Below are 19071 nucleotides of genomic sequence, written 5' to 3' on the forward strand. Positions count from 1 at the left end.
GACAACTTTAGCCATTTTGCCACAACTTTGGAAGGATGCTTGGGGTCATTGTTCATTTGGAAGACCCATTTGCAACCAAGCTTTAACTTCCTGACTAATGTCTTGAGATGTTGCTTCAATATATCCACATAATTTTCTTCCCTCATAATGCCATCTACTTTGTGAAGTGCACCAGTCCCTCCTGCAGCAAAGCACCCCAAAACATGATGCTGCCACCCCGGTGCTTCATGGTTGGGATGGTGTTCTTTGGCTTGCAAGTCTCCCCCTTTTTCCTCCAAATGTAACGATGGTCATTATGGCCAAACAGTTCTATTTTGGTTTCATCAGACCAGAGGACATTTCTCCAAAATGTACGATCTTTGTCCCCATGTGGATTTGTAAACCGTAGTCTGGCTTTTTTATGGCGGTTTTGGAGCAGTGGCTTCTCCTTACTGAGCGGCCTTTCAGGTTATGTCGATATAGGACTCGTTTTACTGTGGATATAGATACTTTTGTACCTGTTTCCTCCAGCATCTTCACAAGGTCCTTTGCTGATGCTGGGATTGATTTGCACTTTTCACACCAAAGTACATTCATCTCTAGGAGACAGAATGCGTCTCCTTCCTGAGCAGTATGACGGCTTTGTGGTCCCATGGTGCTTATACTTGCGTACTATTGTTTGTACAGATGAACGTGGTACCTTCAGGCGTTTGGAAATTGCTCCCAAGGATGAACCAGACTTGTGGAGGTCTACAATGTTTTTTCTGAGGTCTTGGCTGATTTCTTTTGATATTCCAATTTTCTGGAATTTTCCAAGATGTTTAAAGGCACAGTCAACTTAATGTATGTAAACTTCTGACCCACTGGAATTGTTATACATTGAATTATAAGTGAAATAATCTGTCTGTAAACAATTGTTGGAAAAATGACTTGTGTCATGCACAAAGTAGATGTCACAACCGACTTGCCAAAACTATAGTTTTTAACAAGAAATTTGTGGAGTGGTTGAAAAACGAGTTTTAATGACTCCAACCTAAGTGTATGTAAACTTCCGACTTCAACTGTAGCTGATTTGTATATGATTTGAATTACATCATACAGCATGGCAGTATAATATTAGCCTACGCCATTAGTATAATGACAGTTATAGTCTACACTAGAGTTCTCATGCTTTCTTAATCTCGCACAGGAGGAATTCCATATAAGGATATTGGCAGGATAGAACAGCAGCCTCTGGTAAGACAATGGTCTATGTATATTTGTAAACAACAGCTGGTGCACTATATCTAAGGAAGTCTCAAGGTTTTGCTCGCCTGAGATAGAGTATCTCATGATAAGCTGTAGACCACACTATGTGCCAAGAGAGTTTTCATCTATATTCGTCATGGCTATCTATTTACCACCACACACCGATGCTGGCACTAAGACCACACTCAATGAGCTGTATACGACCATAAGCAAACTGGAAAACGCTCATCCAGATACGTAGCTCCTAGTGGCCGGGGACTTTAATGCAGGGAAACTTAAATCCGTTTTACCTCATTTCTACCAGCATGTTAAATGTGCAACCACACACAGAGACGTGTACAAAGCTCTCCGTCGCCCTCCATTTGGCAAATCTGACCATAATTCTATCCTCCTGATTCGTGCTTACAAGCATAATTAAAGTAGGAAGCACCAGTGACTCGGTCAAAAAAAGTGGTCAGATGAAGCAGATGCTAAGCTACAGGACTTTTTTGCTAGCACAGATTGGAATATGTTCCAGGATTATTGAGGAGTATACCAGTCACTGGCTTCATCAATAAGTGTATCGATGATGTCGTCCCCGCAGTGACTGTACAGTTGTAGCCAAACGCTTTGAGAATGACACACATATTAATTTTCACAAAGTCTGCTGCCTCAGTTTGTATGATGGCAATTTGCATATACACTAGAATGTTGAATTAAGAATTAATTGCAAAGTCCCTCTTTGCCATGCAAATGAACTGAATCCCCAAAAAACATTTCCACTGCATTTCAGCCCTGCCACAAAAGGACCAGCTGACATCATGTCAGTGATTCTCTCGTTAACACAGGTGTGAGTGTTGACGAGGACAAGGCTGGAGATCACTCTGTCATGCTGATTGAGTTTGAATAACAGACTGGAAGCTTCAAAAGGAGGGTGCTGCTTGGAATCATTGTTCTTCCTCTGTCTACCATGGTTACCTGCAAGGAAACACGTGCCGTCATCATTGCTTTGCACAGAAAGGGCTTCACAGGCAAGGATATTGCAGCCAGTAAGATTGCACCTAAATCAACCATTTATTGGATCATCAAGAACTTCAAGGAGAGCGGTTCTATTGTTGTGAAGAAGGCTTCAGGGCTCCCAAGAAAGTCCAGCAAGCGCCAGAACCGTCTCCTAAAGTTGATTCAGCTGTGGGATCATGGCACCACCAGTACAGAGCTTGCTCAGGAATGGCAGCAGGCAGGTGTGAGTGCATCTGCATGCACAGTGAGGCGAAGACTTTTGGAGGATGGCCTGGTGTCAAGAAGGGCAGCAAAGAAGCCACTTCTCTCCAGGAAAAACATCAAGGACAGACTGATATTCTGCAAAAGTTACATGGATTGGACTGCTGAGGACTGGGGTAAAGTAATTATCTCTGATGAATCCCCTTTCCGAATGTTTGTGGCTTCCGGAAAAAAGCTTGTCGGGAGAAGACATGGTGAACGCTACCATCAGTCCTGTGGCATGCCAACAGTAAAGCATCCTGAGACCATTCATGTGTGCGGTTACTTCTCAGTCAAGGGAGTGAGCTCACACAATTTCGCCTAAGAACACAGCCATGAGTAAAGAATGCTACCAACACATCTTCAGAGAGCAACTTCTCCCAACCATCCAGGAACAGTTTGGTGACGAACAATGCCTTTTCCAGCATGATGGAGCACCTTGCCATAAGGAAAAAGTGATAACTAAGTGGCTTGGGGAACAAAACATCGATATTTTGGGTCCATGGCCAGGAAACTCCCCAGACCTTAATCCCATTGAGAACTTGTGGTCAATCCTCAAGAGGCGGGTGGACAAACAAAAACCCACAAATTCTGACAAACTCCCAGCATTGATTATGCAAGAATGGGCTGCCATCAGTCAGGATGTGGCCCAGAAGTTAATTGACACCATGCCAGGGCAGATTGCAAAGGTCTTGAAAAAGAAGGGTCAACACTGCAAATATTGACTCTTTGCATCAACTTCATGTAATTGTCAATAGAAGCCTTTATAATTATAATTCAGTATTCCATAGTAACATCTGACAAAAATATCTAAAGATACTGAGGCAGCAGACTTTGTGAAAATTAATATTTGTGTCATTCTCAAAACTTTTGGCCACGACTGTACATACATACTCCAACCAGAAGCCAAAGATTACAGGCAACATCCGCACTGAGCTAAAGGGTAGAGCTGCTGCTTTCAAGGAGCGGGACTCTAACCAGGAAGCTTATAAGAAATCCAGCAATGCCCTCCGACGAACCATCAAACTGGCAAAGCATCAATACAGGACTAAGATTGAATCGTACTACACCAGCTCCGATGCTCGTCGGATGTGGCAGGGCATGCAAACTATTACAGACTACAAAGGGAAGCACAGCCGAGAGCTGCCCAATGACACAAGCCTACAAGACGAGCTAAATAACTTCTATGCTCACTTCGAGGCAAGTAACACTGAAACATGCATGAGGGAATCAGCTGTTCCGGAAAGCTGTGTGATCACGCTCTCCTCAGACGATGTGAGTATGACCTTTAAAATATTCAACATTCACAAGGCCACAGGGCCAGACAGATTACCAGGACATGTACTGCGCTGACCAACTGGCAAGTGTCTTCAATGACATTTTCAACCTTTCCCTGTCTGAGTCTGTAATACCAACATGTTCCAAGCAGACCACCATAGCCACTATGCCCAGGAACACTAAGGTACCCTGCCTAAATGACTACCGACCTGTAGCACTCACGTCTGTAGCCATGAAGTGCTTTGAAAGGCTGGTCATGGCTCACATCAACACCATTATCCCAGAAACCCTAGACCCACTTCAATTTGCATACCGCCCCAACAGATCCACAGATGATGCGATCTCTATTGTACTCCACACTGCCCTTTCCCACCTGGACAAAAGGAACACCTATGTGAGAATGCTATTCATTGACTACAGGTCAGCGTTCAACACCATAGTGCCCTCAAAACTCATCGCTAAGCTAAGGACCCTGGGACTAAACACCTCCCTCTGCATCTGGATCCTGGACTTCCTGACGGGCTGCCCCCAGGTGGTAAGGGTAGGTAACAACACATCCGCCACACTGATCCTCAATACGGGGGCCCCTCAGGGGTGTGTGCTCAGTCTCCTCCTGTACTCCCTGTTCACTCATGACTGCACAACCAGGCACGACTCCAACACCATCACTAAGTTTGCCGATGACACAACAGTGGTAGGCCTGATCACCGACAACGACGAGGCAGCCTAAGGCAGGGGGTCAGAGTTCTGACCGTGTGGTGCAAGGACAACAACCTCTCCCTCAACGGGATCAAGACAAAGGAGATGATTGTGGACTACAGGAAAAGGAGGACCGAGCCTGACCCCATTCTCATCGACGGGGCTGTAGCAGAGCAGGTTAAGAGCTTCAAGTTCCTTGGCGTCCACATCGCCAACAAACTAACATGGTCCAAGCACACCAAGACAGTCGTGATGAGGGCACGACAAAACCTATTCCCCCTCAGGAGACTGAAAAGATTTGGTATGGGTCCTCAGATCCTATAAAGGTTCTACAGCTGCACCATTGAGAGCTTCCTGACGGGTTGCATCACTGCCTGGTATGGCAACTGCTCGGCCTCCGACCGCAAGGCATTACAGAGGGTAGTGCGTATGGCCAAGTACATCACTGGGGCCAAGCTTCCTGCCATCCAGGAACTCTATACCAGGCGGTGTCAGAGGAAGGCCCTAAAATTGTCACAGACTCCAGCCACCCTAGTCATAGACTGTTTTCTCTGCTACCACACGGCAAGCGGTAACGGAGCGCCAAGTCTAGATCCAAAAGGCTTCTAAACAGCTTCTATATACAAAAATAAGACTCATAAATATCAAAAAGAAGTAACAAAGACAAATAGAAACAAATTGTAGTATATAAATACGAATAAAAAAGAGAATCAAATTATTACACTTTTACCCTATTGCTAACAAAAAACACACAAATAAAACTAAACTGCACAAATCCTATATCACACAAATACACAAAGAGAATAACATACTTATAAAGAAGAGAACCTGATTATTACACTTTTGCACTTCAAACAAGAAACACACAAACTAAATTACACAACTGCCATCTTAACCCTGACCTTTCTTGCCTTCCTTGATGCACAGTCATCAATTACATCATCATAAGAAATCTGTCCAACAATTGCATGGTTAATACTGATGACAGAAAGGCCACTAAGGTTTTCCTGTGACATGGTGGACCTCAGGTAGGATTTGATGAGCTTCAGCACTGAAAAGCTCCTCTCTGCTTGTCAAGTGTCAGTGTGCAGCGGGTAGGACGGAGTCAGGCGCAGGACACAAAACTGAGTAAAAAACTTCCTTTACTCGAATAAAACAACAAAATCATTCCGTGCAGAGAAACACACCAGCTCACAGAAATCTCGACCACTAAACAACGAAAAACACGCACAAAAACCATGGGGAAAACAGAGGGTTAAATAATGAACATGTAATTGGGGAATTGAAACCAGGTGTGTAAAACAAAGACAAACAAAAGGAAAATGAAAAGTGGATCTGCAATGGCTAGAAGACCGGTGACGTCGACCGCCGAACGCTGCCCGAAACAAGGAGAGGGACCGACTTCGGGGGAAGTCGTGACAATGCTTCAGCTACGGTCACTGGAAGAGTAAGACAAAGTCTGAGAGCAGTCCACAAATATGGATACATTTCTGAGAGCTCCCTTTCATGTATAAATATCAGCAGCTCAAGCAGGGTCATGGTCTTCGATGGCAAGTCAGCCAAGTTCTTCAGTTCCTGTGCAAGCTCTCTGCCATCTAAGTCTGAGTGTTCTTTATAGTGCAGTGTCATACTAAGGGCCTCACATTGTTCTGTCAGCTCCTCATTTGAGAGACTTTGGAAGGTTGACAGCATTCCAAACTTCTGTCCTACAGTTTCCAATGTGGAAAATCTTTCCTGAAGGGCTGAGGTTGCAGAATCAACAACGACATTGAAAAATGGCACCTCCAGCTTCTTCAGGGCATCACTCAATTATTTGTATGAAAAGTGCCGCTTGTAGACCTCAGCCTTTTTTTATTGTAGAACGGCCTCTACATTCATACCCTTGCAAATATCCTTGGCTGACGTTTGTGCAGTCATAAAGCCTGTTGCCCTGTAGTCGCTGAGACCTCTCTCTGTCTTTCTGAGAAGACTGACTGCAACATCCACATGCATACTGGGAGACTGCATCAGCTTGCTCACATGTTGGATCTGGCTCAGGATGTCATACCACACCACTGTACAGATGCTGAAGCGGTATGATCCCACCTCCTCTGACAAGGACTGGTCCTCAATCTTTATCACAAGGTCTTTGGTTTGATCCTTCACCTCAATCAGTGCCTCGCTCATCGCTTCTCCCAGCTTGTCTCAGTCCACATCTTCAAAGTCATGTCCACATGTTTTTTCAGGATGGTCCATCGCTGTGAGGCGGCTGAGAACAAGGTGTACAGTTTGTGTAAGATGCCAAAGTAACCTGTGGCATCGACAGAACTTTTAGCAGCATCAGCCACAACTAGGTTCAATGTGTGAGCCCCACATGGCACAAAAATAGCTCTTGGATTCATTTCCATGAGTCTGGCTTGGACACCTTTGTTTTTGCCTCTCATGTTGGCCCCATTATCATAAGACTGTCCTCTGCAGTCCTCAAAAGGAATTTTTAGCTCCTCTAATCTTTTGAAAATCAGGGATGCTAAATGTTGGCCCGTGGACTCCTCTGCCTCCAAAAACCCCATAAAAGGTTCCTTTATGTGGGACTTCTCCTTCAGTGACACAATTCTAATCACAACTGACAACTGTCCAGTGTGGCTGACATCTGAGGTGCAATCTAGAATGATAGAGAAGAATTTTGCCAGCTTGATGTCACTCACCATTATTGAAATGACCTTGCTGCTTAACAAATCAATGAGTTCATTCTGCATCTGGTGGCCCAGGTAGCTGGTAGTGTGTCTCGAGGTCCCTTTTTGTACACGGTTAAGGTGCGCTTTCATGACTGGATCAAATTGTGCCATCAGTTCAACCTCTTTCAGGAAATTTCCATTTGATGGAGAGTACAGTGTTTCTGTGTGTCCCCTTAACGCCAGATTTCTAATTGCCAGAGACTGCACAATAGCAGTCAGACGTGTCAACACCTCTCTCCATCTTATCCTCTCAGTTTCCATAAGTGCCATCTCGTGCTTATCAATTGTTTCCCCTTTTTAGATCCTCATTGCCAGTTCTTTCCATGTTGTCATGCAGTTTTGGTGTTCTGGACTGCTGTCGTGTGAAGTCAGCAAATGTTTCCAGTCTGTTAGTCCTGAGTTTTCTAAATTAATTTTATTCTTAGAAAATATTTTGTAGCAGAAACAGAAGAGGCTGTTGTTTCTTTCAGAATACACCAACCAAGTTCTAGGAATTTTTTCACCACTCACCAAGGTCATCCTGAAATACTGGTGGTGGCAACTTCTTCCATTACTCTCATTCCTTGGGAAAACAAAGTTAGGTGGTACCTTACGTGGTTCTCTGAAAACTAGTTGTGTCTGAATTCTGTTAGTCAGAACTGAAGGCCAGTCAGCAGGGTCTGAAGACAGTGGTTCATCCTCAGCAGCAGGATTTGGTGGGGATGCTGTTACAGGAATTTCTAATGGAGAGCACATGGGCATTAGTTTACACACGTTATTCACAGCATTTATATTGGTGGAACGTCCCACGTACATTTGAAGTCGGAAGTTTACATACACTAAGATTGGAGTCATTAAAACTCGTTATTCAACCACTCCACAAATTTCTTGTTAACAAACTATAGTTTTGGCAAGTTGGTTAGGACATCTACATTGTGCATGACACAAGTCTTTTTTTTCCAACAATTGTTTACAGACAGATTATTTCACTTATAACTCCCTGTATCACAATTCCAGTGGGTCAGAAGTGTACATCCACTAAGTTGACTGTGCCTTTAAACAGCTTGGAAAATTTCAGAAAATGATGTCGGCTTTAGAAGCTTCTGATAGGCTAATTGACATAATTTGAGTCAATTGGAGGTGTACCTGTGGATGTATTTCAAAGCATACCTTCAAACTCAGTGCCTCTTTGCTTGTCATCATGGGAAAATCAAAAGAAATCAGCCAAGACCTCAGAAAAAAAAATTGTAGACCTCCACAAGTCTGGTTCATCCTTGGGAGCAATTTCCAAGCGCCTGAAGGTACCACGTCCATCTGTACAAACAATAGTACGCAAGTATAAACACCATGGGACCACGCAGCCGTCATACTGCTCAGGAAGGAGACGCGTTCTGTCTCCAAGAGATGAACGTACTTTGGTGTGAAAAGTGGAAATCAATCTCAGAACAACAGCAAAGGACGTTGTGAAGATGCTGGAGGAAACAGGCACAAAGGTTTCTATATCCACAGTAAAACAAGTCCTATATCGACATAACCTGAAAGGCCGCTCAGCAAGGAAGAAGCCACTGCTCCAAAAACGGCATAAAAAAGCCAGACTATGGTTTGCAACAGCAAATGGGGACAAAGATCGTAATTTTTGGAGAAATGTCCTCTGGTCTGATGAAACAAAAATAGAACTGTTTGGCCATAATGACCATCGTTATGTTTGGAGGAAAAAGGGGCAGGCTTGCAAGCCGAAGAACACCATCCCAACCGTGAAGCACAGGGGTGGCAGCATCATGTTGTGGGGGTGCTGTGCTGCAGGAGGGACTGGTGCACTTCACAAAATAGATGGCATCATGAGGGTGGAAAATGATGTGGATATATTGAAGTAACATCTCAAGACATCAGTCAAGAAGTTAAAGCTTGTTCACAAATGGGTCTTCCAAATGGACAATGACCCCAAGCATACTTACAAAGTTGTGGCAAAATGGCTTAAGGACAACAAAGTCAAGGTATTGGAGTGGCCATCACAAATCCCTGTCCTCAATCCTATAGAAAATGTATGGGCAGAACTGAAAAAGCGCTTGCGAGCAAGGAGGCCTTCAAACCTGACTCAGTTACACCAGCTCTGTCAGGAGGAATGGGACAAAATTCACCCAATTTATTGTGGGAAGGTTGTGGAAGGCTACCCGAAATGTTTGACCCAAATTAAACAATTTAAAGGCAATGCTACCAAATACTAATTGAGTGCATGTAAACTTCTGACCCAATGGGAATGTGATGAAAGAAATAAAAGCTGAAATAAATAATTCTGTCTACTATTATTCTGACATTTCACATTCTTAAAATAAAGTGGTGATCCTAACTGACCTAAGACAGGGAATTTTTACAAGGATTAAATGTCAGGAATTGTGAAAAACGTTTAAATGTATTTGGCTAAGGTGTATGTAAACTTCCGACTTCAACTGTACATACCCAGTAATAATAAAGTCATCATTGCTACCTACAATATGGAAACTTAAAACTTTTCAAAAGGAAAATTCGTTTTTTTGTTTATGTTATGCAGGGATGCACACATGAACACATGTGCGTGTACCCATACACACACACACACACACACACACACACACACACACACACACACACACACACACACACACACACACACACACACACACACACACACACGTGTGCGCACAAACACACCTGAAGAAGCAAATGGGTCTTCATCCTCATCCTCAGGCTCAGACAACATTTGTGAAGACACCTGTGTGGCTGAGGAGGTGGATGGCTTCTCAACCTGAGGATCAGAGATAATTTCTGAAGAGGTCTGTTTGACTGAGGAGGTACATGGCTCCTCATCCTGGCCATTGCCAGAGGGTGCGCCAAAATATTTCAGAAGTTCCCCTGAATTTGTATTGAAATACAGTACATGAGTCTGACACCCTAAATACATTTGCTGCACAATTAAATATACCTGTCATTATGCACAATTTATCAAACTTTCAGAATAGTAACCAAACGAACCATACAACCTGTTTGGCTAATTCAAGGCAAAAGACACCCCAAAAGACTCAATATATCACAAAAGATACAAAATATCAGCATAATATAGACGTCTTTTAAGTTAGTCTACAGCATTGGAAAATCACCTTACTGAGCTCAGGACCTAGTCAATAAAATCAAAGAAAACTTTTATGATGTCACCAAATCAATAATGTGCTAGTTAGGTTGTAATCTTTTTGCTGCAGGCTACACACATCATCATGATGAAACTGTGTGAAATTATATCCAATGTTATGTAAGCTAGTTTGACAGAAAACAGAATATTGTCGCCCTATGTGTAATAGCATTACAAGCAACATAGGCTATTTTTTTATTTCACCTTTATTTAACCAGGTAGGCCAGTTGAGAACAAGTTCTCATTTACAACTGCGACCTGGCTAAGATAAAGCAAAGCAGTGTGACAAAAACAACAACAACACAGAGTTACACATAAGATAGACAAACTTATAGTCAATAACACAATAGAAAAATATATACACAGTGTGTGCAAATGTAGTAAGATTAGGGAGGTAAGGCAATAAATAGGCCATAGTAGCGAAGTAATTACAATTTAGCAAATTAACAGTGGAGTGATAGATGTGCAGATGATGATGTGCAAGTAGAAATACTGGTGTGCAAAAGAGCAAAATAAAAAGTAAATAAAAACAATATGGGGATGAGGTAGGTAGTTGGATGGGCTATTTACAGATGGGCTCTGTACAGCTGCAGCGATCGGTAAACTGCTCAGATTGCTGATGCTTAAAGTTAGTGAGGGAGATATAAGTCTGCAATTTCAGCGATTTTTTGCAATTCATTCCAGTCACTGGCAGCAGAGAACTGTAAGGAAAGGAGGCCAAAGTAGGTGTTGGCTTTGGGGATGACCAGTGAGATATATCTGCTGGAGCGCGTGCTGCGGGTGGGTGTGATGGTGACCAGTGAGCTGAGATAAGGCGGAGCTTTACCTAGCAAAGACTTATAGATGACCTGGAGCCAGTGAGTCTGGCGACGAATATGTAGCGAGGGCCAGCTGACTAGAGCATACAGGTCGCAGTGGTGGGCGGTATAAGGGGCTTTGGTGACAAAACGGATGGCACTGTAATAGACTGCATCTAGTTTGCTGAGTAGAGTGTTGGAAGCTATTTTGTAAATGACATCGCCGAAGTCGAGGATCGGTAGGATGGTCAGTTTTACGAGGGTATGTTTGGCAGCGTGAGTGAAGGAGGCTTTGTTGCGAAATAGGAAGCCGATTCTAGATTTATTTTTGGATTGGAGATGCTTAATGTGAGTCTAGAAGGGGAGTTTATAGTCTAGCCAGACACCTAGGTATTTGTAGTTGTCCACATATTCTATGTCAGAACCGTCCAGTGTAGTGATGCTAGTCGGGCGGGCGGATGCGGGCAGCGATCGGTTGAAGAGCATGCATTTAGATTTACTAGCATTTAAGAGCAGTTGGAGGCCACGGAAGGAATGTTGTATGTCATTGAAGATTGTTTGGAGGTTTGATAACCCAGTGTCCAAAGAAGGGCCAGATGTATACAGAATGGTGTCGTCTGCATAGAGATGGATCCAGGAATCACCTGCAGCAAGAGCGACATCATTGATATATAACAGATAAAAGAGTCGGCCGAGAATTGAACCCTGTGGTACCCCCATAGAGACTGCCAGAGGTCCGGACAACAGGCCCTCCGATTTGACACATTGAACTTTATCTGAGAAGTAGTTGGTGAACCAGGCGAGGCAGTCATTTGAGAAATCAAGGTTGTTGAGTCTGCCGATAAGAATACGGTGATTGACAGAGTCGAAAACCTTGGCCGGGTCGATAAAGACGGCTGCACAGTACTGTCTTTTATCGATGGTGGTTATGATATCGTTTAGTACCTTGAGCGTGGCTAAGGTGCACCCGTGACCAGCTCGGAAACCGGATTGCACAGCGGAGAAGGTACGGTGAGATTCAAAATGGTCAGTGATCTGTTTGTTAACTTGGCTTAGAAAGACAGGGCAGGATGGATATAGGTCTGTAACAGTTTGTGTCTAGAGTGTCACCAACCTTTGAAGAGGGGGATGACCGCTGCAGCTTTCCAATCTTTAGGAATCTCGGACGACACGAAAGAGAGGTTGAACAGACTAATAATAGGGGTGCAACAATGGCGGCGGATAATTTTAGAAAGAGAGGTTCCAGATTCTATAGCCCAGCTGATTTGTACGGGTCCAGGTTTTGCAGCTCTTTCAGAACATCTGCTATCTGGATTTGGGTGGAGAAGCTGGGAGACTTGGAAGTTAGCTGCGGAGGTGCGGAGCTGTTGACCAGGGTTGGGGTAGCCAGGAGGAAACTATATATTCTCAGTATTATGAATACATTGTGGTTTATTCGGTAGCATATCGTATTGTGACTGCTTTTACTAATTGCATTAGTACTGTACAAAGTTAGAGGTGCGCTATTTGATAACTTCCCCCGCTCCCCTACCTCGGGCATCCCCTCCCCATCTTTTACTTCTGAGTGGGAGACCTTCCCAGGCAGTAGCCTGCCTAGCTCACAAACTAGAATCAGGGCGCCCACTCCGAAAAGGTTAATTCACCCACAGTCCCACACCGTGACATGATATCATTGACGTGACGTGCAAATGAGCGATATAAAACCGATCGCGCAAATGTCACCATTCCCCCCAAAATTGTGCAGGCGCCCGGTGCCGCCCCCAGCTCGATCTACCAGTAAATAACCATTAAATAACATTATTAGTATTTGCATTTATTTAGTAGTTATTACTAGAAAACGGTGCAAGTCAAGTAACTGAAAATACAATGGATAGAAAGCAGCAACAGTATGACGGTTTTTTGATAATGTTGACGATGGTGCGCACTTTACGCTTGTAAAAAAGGGCTGCGGGGAAGGAGATCACGTGACGTAACCCGGAACTGAGCTTCATTTATTTTTCGTTTTTGTATCATTTAGTATCGAGCTAGCTTGGTGGTGATTGACTGTAGCGTACAGAGCCAGCTACAGCATGTCTAGATTTTGTGTATTACTAATACTTGTTTCTGTAATTTTTGATTCGACCTTTTCTATTACGTTCTATTTACCGGTTAATCTTAGAAAATGTTTGCGGGAAGAGATCCACAAAGACGTGCTGGTTACAGGCGAATACGAAGTTAGCGACCAACCAAATGCGAAAACCAATCTCAAGGTAACACGTAGAACGCTAGCTAGCTTGCTAACGTTAGCTAGACTGTATCAAATCATTGCAATCAAATCAGTGTTAGCGTAACTTTTTGACATGGAAGCCTCGAATATGTAACTTACACCACCTAGCTAGTATCAAACAATGCCAATAGTTAGATTTTCACTGGGCAGGTCTGGGTTAAGTAGCTACTAGCGGCTAACCGGTACGGCTAACCAGTATAGAACAGCCACTGGCTAATGTAGTTAGTTAGCTAGCAAAATAAAATGCTGTCAGGTTGGTTTAACTGAATACTGCAAAGGACTTCAATAGCCATCACTATCTAGATGCAAGTATTAAACATGATGTACCTAATGTTTAAAAATGTAAACGCGTTAGCTAGTTGACTTTGATTCATGCATGTGTCTATATGGGTCAAACATGTGTAATGTACCTACCACATGTTTAATTATTTCCATTTCAGATCACAGATTCATCAGGTCACACCTTGTACTCCAAGGAGGATGCTTCAAAGGGAAAGTTTGCCTTTACAACAGAGGACTATGATATGTTTGAGGTTTGCTTTGAAAGCAAATCCCCCCTAGGTGAGTGTTTTTAACCAGATGTGGTCTAATGTAGCAATGGGCCTGGGTTGTTTAAGTTAAAAGCTTGGAGTATATATGATTAAACAAAATTTGCAGACTGGCCCAGATTTGGAGGTGGGAAATAGTCATTTCCCAGCCTGGTCTCATAGACTAGACGTAACACTGAAGTTAGTATGATGTGCTGTGTTCGGTATGGTTACAGAAGGCAACTTAAAGCAAGAACAAAAGGAGGAAGGGATGGTGGATGAGAGGGCGTATAACGCAGACTACTTTTTGCAACTACTTTTTCGCTACTTTGCAACTACTAGCTAACCCTTTAACCTAACCTTAACCCAACTCATTTTAGCCAGCTAGCTATCGTTAGCAAGCTAGCAAACGTTTGCCTTAGTTACCTAGCTAACGTTAGCAACAACAAATTGGAATTCATAACATACATTTAGCAAATTTGTGGCATATGGTACGATTTGTAAATCGTACCATATCATACAAAAATAATTGTGGGGAATTTACATACATATTATGAAATGCTCTGAGAGCAGGTTGCATTTCCTGGAATGTTTGGTCCCTGTACAATAACTATTTTCATTCTGTGGTCTAGGTACTGGAAGGGTCCAAGACCAGCTAGTCAATTTAGACATGAAGCATGGTGTGGAGGCAAAGAATTACGAAGAGGTAAGTGCCAACTGCCCATCCGCCTTTCTCCAGGTCCATCTGGGTCAGATTTGTTGTGGCTTGCCATGAGTCAGCATGAGGTCTCAATATTAGAAAATACAAACAATGTGAAAAAGATGGCTAAGCTTTCTCCATTTCTTGTTTGTATTGGAAATTAAGAAAGACTAACTTTCTCTTAACTGTCAACTTCTGAAAGCATTGTAGCTGCTGTGCATTATGAAGACTTAAACATGCTGCAGAAAATCCTTGCATGCTCACACAGATCTTTATCCAGTCCACAATGCAAATGTCATACACTAATTCTATGTCCAACCCTATTAATGTGATTAAGTTTATCCAGTGGTTAATTAAGCAATAAAGCACGAAGAGGTGTGGTATATGGCCAATATACCACAGCTAAGGGCTATTCTGGATACAGCCCTTAGCTGTGGTAGATTGGCCATATACCACAAACCCAGAGGTGCCTTATTGCTATTATAAATTGGTTACCAATGTAATTAGAGCAGTAAATATGTTTTGTATAGGGTCTGATATACCACGACTGTCAGCCAATCAGCTGGTTAAATAAAGGTTAAATAAAAAAAATCAGCATTCAAGGCTCAAACCAACCAGTGCATAATCATGGGTTTATTATGTATGGTGCTCTTTTCAGATTGCAAAAGTTGAGAAGCTGAAGCCCCTAGAAGTTGAACTAAGACGCCTCGAGGACTTATCGGAGTCCATTGTGAATGATTTTGCCTACATGAAGAAGCGTGAAGAGGAAATGAGGGACACAAATGGTAAGTGATGTATGAAAGAAAAGTCCAACTTGTGGTCCAAGTTTCCACTCTACCAGAAAATGTTCAGTGTTTCATATGATTCACAATCTTTCTTTGGCTGGTCTTGTGAAAGGAGTAAAACCTTGGTTTAAATGAACTCACACCTGTTATTCAGTTAAATATATTTTCCCTCACATTGCAGAATCCACCAACACGCGTGTCCTGTACTTCAGTATCTTCTCTATGTGCTGTCTAATTGGGCTGGCAACATGGCAGGTCTTCTACCTGCGGCGTTTCTTCAAGGCGAAGAAGCTGATTGAGTAAACCCATCAATGAAACAAGGACCATCATGCTGAGGACTTTTGGGAAATGGTGTTTGCTGTACAATTTGTGAAACAACAGTTTTTTTGGGGGGGTGGGGAGGGGGCTCTCTTTACAATTTAAATGTAAAATAATTTGTCTTTCAGCTTCAGTTTTTTTACCAGCACCTCATCTCTGGCACTATTTGTTTTTATTAGAAATACAACCGAATGTACTTCGATACATATTGGTCTGATATTGTCTCATGCAATATTCTTGTTACTATTTTTGTTGTTGTAGTAAATGACTAATACTGTATGAAAATAAACATAACATGTTTAGTGAGTGCACAAAAACTCCCCTTCAAACATTCAGATATTGTTATGTGAAAATAACATTTCCCCAGTATGTCAGGTACATGGTTGTTTTTTATTAAAAAACGTTTTCACTTTGATCCCATTTTGGGTGTCTATTTTGTATTTTTCTGTAGCTATAAAGGCATTAAAAAAAATTAGGAAAATATCAGCGATGACAATACATTTCTCATTTAATGAGGGAAATCTCTTGGCAGAAATAATATTGAAATTACTATTTGATTATTTGACAGTGTAGACATATAGTTCCCATGCTTTGTACATTCTTTTCGGTTTTCTTAAGTTTGGTTTGGGTGGTTCCTGTGAAAAAATTGTTTCCAAGTAAAATTAAGTTTGGCATAGAGCAAATTCTGATTGTGGAGCAAGACTCATTGGTATTTTGTTAAGAGGAATATTTAGTGGAGCAAAGTACTGTTTTACATAAGTCTGCAATGACAGCATCATTAAACAGTTTAGCTAATTGTTATTCAGTGTATGTCTATTGCGGTACCTCTTGGTCATTCAAGTGATGTACATTTACCATCTGGGCAATGGATGGGTGGCCGTGGGCACACTGGAAGTACAGCTGGAATGAAGATGGAGCTTACGGAGGCTGTCACTGAATTTGCTTGCAACTGTTGGCGACTTAACACCAATTATACTTGACCATGACACTAATTATACCATAAGGAACTAATGAGCAACTTATAGAAAGTATGACTACTGAATAAAAAATGAATTGAAATGAGATTGAGGAATGACACTCACCACGACATGCAAAGGAGGCGAGGACTTTAAGTACATTAAGAGGCCATGTCCCTCCATGCCAGTTGAACGCAATAACTGAGATGAAGGGAATAAAAAAAAACATCAATAAAACACATACCGACCAAGAGGAATTACCTCTCATATCCATACACAACTTATTTGGCGATATTGATCCTTCCTATTGATTGTTCTTTCAAAGAAGGCAACAGGAAAACCATTGTCTTTTAAAGATAGTGCAAGAGTACAGACTATTCATGCTCACCTCAATCTGCTCTTGAAGGTACTCCTGGTGGGAAGTTGCGTGAGGAGAAAAACTAAGGTGGGAAATAAATAGGAATGAGTTGATAATTTAAATTAAGGAAATATTGAAGGGTACAATAATTTTGCTTACGAGAGGTGGTATACTTCTCACCTCTACTTTGGGCTTGATGATGGACTGCCTCCCATTGCAAAGTTCCTTGCTCTCCTTCTCTGTGAAACACATTGGCACGTTCTCCATCAGTACCTGGGGATCTCCTGTCTGCGAGAACTGCATATCCAGGCCCCCTGAAGAACAGCTGGCAGAACCTGTAGGAAGGAACATTCCATAATCCATTGTCAACAGAGGAGAAGCTGTGACACCACCAATAATGAGCCAAAATAGACCCTCACTCTAAATTAATGGAGCTATTTCCATGCCAACAGAAATTGTATTTAAATTCCATACTTTTTCATTTGTATTAGGATATTGAAATTGAATTAAATATTTTGGAATTTGTAATGCACAAATTGAATAATTGAATACATTAATTGATCTTGTATTTCATGATTTGAAACTGAATTGAATGAGTATAGCATTCAGTTTTGAAATTCAATTTAAATTTGATTTGACATTCAAATTCAATATTTACATATTCCGTTTCAATATGGTAAAAATTGCATTCATTGTATGTGTATCAAGTTTACAATCTATCATTACAAGTTGATCAAAGTTTTATACAGTTGAAGTTTACATACACTTAGGTTGGAGTCATTAAAACTTGTTTTTCAACCACTCCACAAATTTCTTGTTAACAATCTATAGTTTTGGCAAGTCGGTTAGGACATATACCTTGTGCATGACACAAGTCATTTTTCCAACAATTGTTTACAGACAGATTATTTCACTTATAATTCACTGTATCACAATTCCAGTGGGTCAGAAGTCGACATACAATAAGTTGACTGTGCCTGTGGAAAATTCCAGAAAATGATGTCATGGCTTTAGAAGCTTCTGAGAGGATAATTGACATAATTTGAGTCAACTGGAGGTGTACCTGTGGACGTATTTCAAGGCCTACCTTCAAACTCAGTGCCTCTTTGCTTGACATCATGGGAAAATCAAATGAAATCAGCCAAGACCTCAGAAAAAAATGGTAGACCTCCACAAGTCTGGTTCATCCTTGGGAGCAATTTCCAAACGCATGAAGGTACTACGTTAATCTGTACAAACAATAGTACGCAAGTATAAACACCATGGGACCACGCAGCCATCATACCGCTCAGGAAGGAGACGCGTTCTGTCTCCAAGAGATGAACATACTTTGGTGCGAAAAGTGCAAATTAATCCCAGAACAACAGCAAAAGACCTTGTGAAGATGCTGGAGGAAACAGGTACAAAAGTCTCTATATCCACAGTAAAACGAGTCCTATATCGACATAACCTGAAAGGCCGCTCAGCAAGGAGAAGCCACTGCTCCAAAACCACCATAAAAAAGCCAGACTACGGTTTGCAACTGCACATGGGGACAAAGGTCGTAATTTTTGGAGAAATGTCCTCTGGTCTGATGAAACAAAAATAGAACTGTTTGGCCATAATGACCATCGTTATGTTTGGAGGAAAAAGGGGGAGGCTTGCAAGCCAAATAACACCATCCCAACCGTGAAGCATGGGGGTGGCAGCATCATGTTGTGGGGTGCTTTGCTGCAGGAGGGACTGATGCACTTCACAAAATAGATGGCATCATGAGGGTGGAAAATGATGTGGATATATTGACATCAGTCAGGAAGTTAAAGCTTGGTTGCAAATTGGTCTTCCAAATGGACAATGACCCCAAGCATACTTCCAAAGTTGTGGCAAAATGGCTTAAGGACAAAACAGTCAAGGTATTGGAGTGGCCATCACAAAGCCCTGACCTCAATCCCATAGAACATTTGTGGGCAGAACTGAAAAAGCATGTGCGAGCAAGGAGGCCTACAAACCTGACTCAGTTACACCAGCTCTGTCAGGAGGAATGGGCCAAAATTCCCCCAACTTATTGTGGAAAGGTTGTGGAAGG

The 19071-nt window shown here is 42.2% G+C and overlaps 1 protein-coding gene across 1 annotated transcript; it reads left to right on the top strand.

The window, feature by feature from the left end:
• The first annotated feature begins 13050 nt into the window (after positions 1 to 13050).
• On the top strand, positions 13051 to 16112 carry LOC106591465 (transmembrane emp24 domain-containing protein 10). The gene is made up of 5 exons (XM_014182702.2): positions 13051 to 13345; positions 13803 to 13923; positions 14522 to 14595; positions 15248 to 15374; positions 15556 to 16112. Exons 1-5 carry the CDS (start codon positions 13166 to 13168, stop codon positions 15675 to 15677), a joined length of 624 nt encoding a protein of 207 aa, XP_014038177.1. The 5' UTR covers positions 13051 to 13165; the 3' UTR covers positions 15678 to 16112.
• Positions 16113 to 19071: the final 2959 nt, after the last annotated feature.

Source organism: Salmo salar, chromosome ssa01, assembly GCF_905237065.1.
Source record: "Salmo salar chromosome ssa01, Ssal_v3.1, whole genome shotgun sequence".
NCBI classification, from domain to species: Eukaryota; Metazoa; Chordata; class Actinopteri; order Salmoniformes; family Salmonidae; genus Salmo; species Salmo salar.

Excerpts from the sequence above, each read along its gene's own strand:
- LOC106591465 (XM_014182702.2), top strand. The coding sequence starts at position 13,166 with ATGTCTAGATTTTGTGTATTACTAATACTTGTTTCTGTAATTTTTGAT. Across the intron at positions 13,346-13,802 it reads ATGCGAAAACCAATCTCAAG|ATCACAGATTCATCAGGTCA; the intron begins GTAACACGTAGA and ends TTTCCATTTCAG. Across the intron at positions 15,375-15,555 it reads GGAAATGAGGGACACAAATG|AATCCACCAACACGCGTGTC; the intron begins GTAAGTGATGTA and ends CTCACATTGCAG.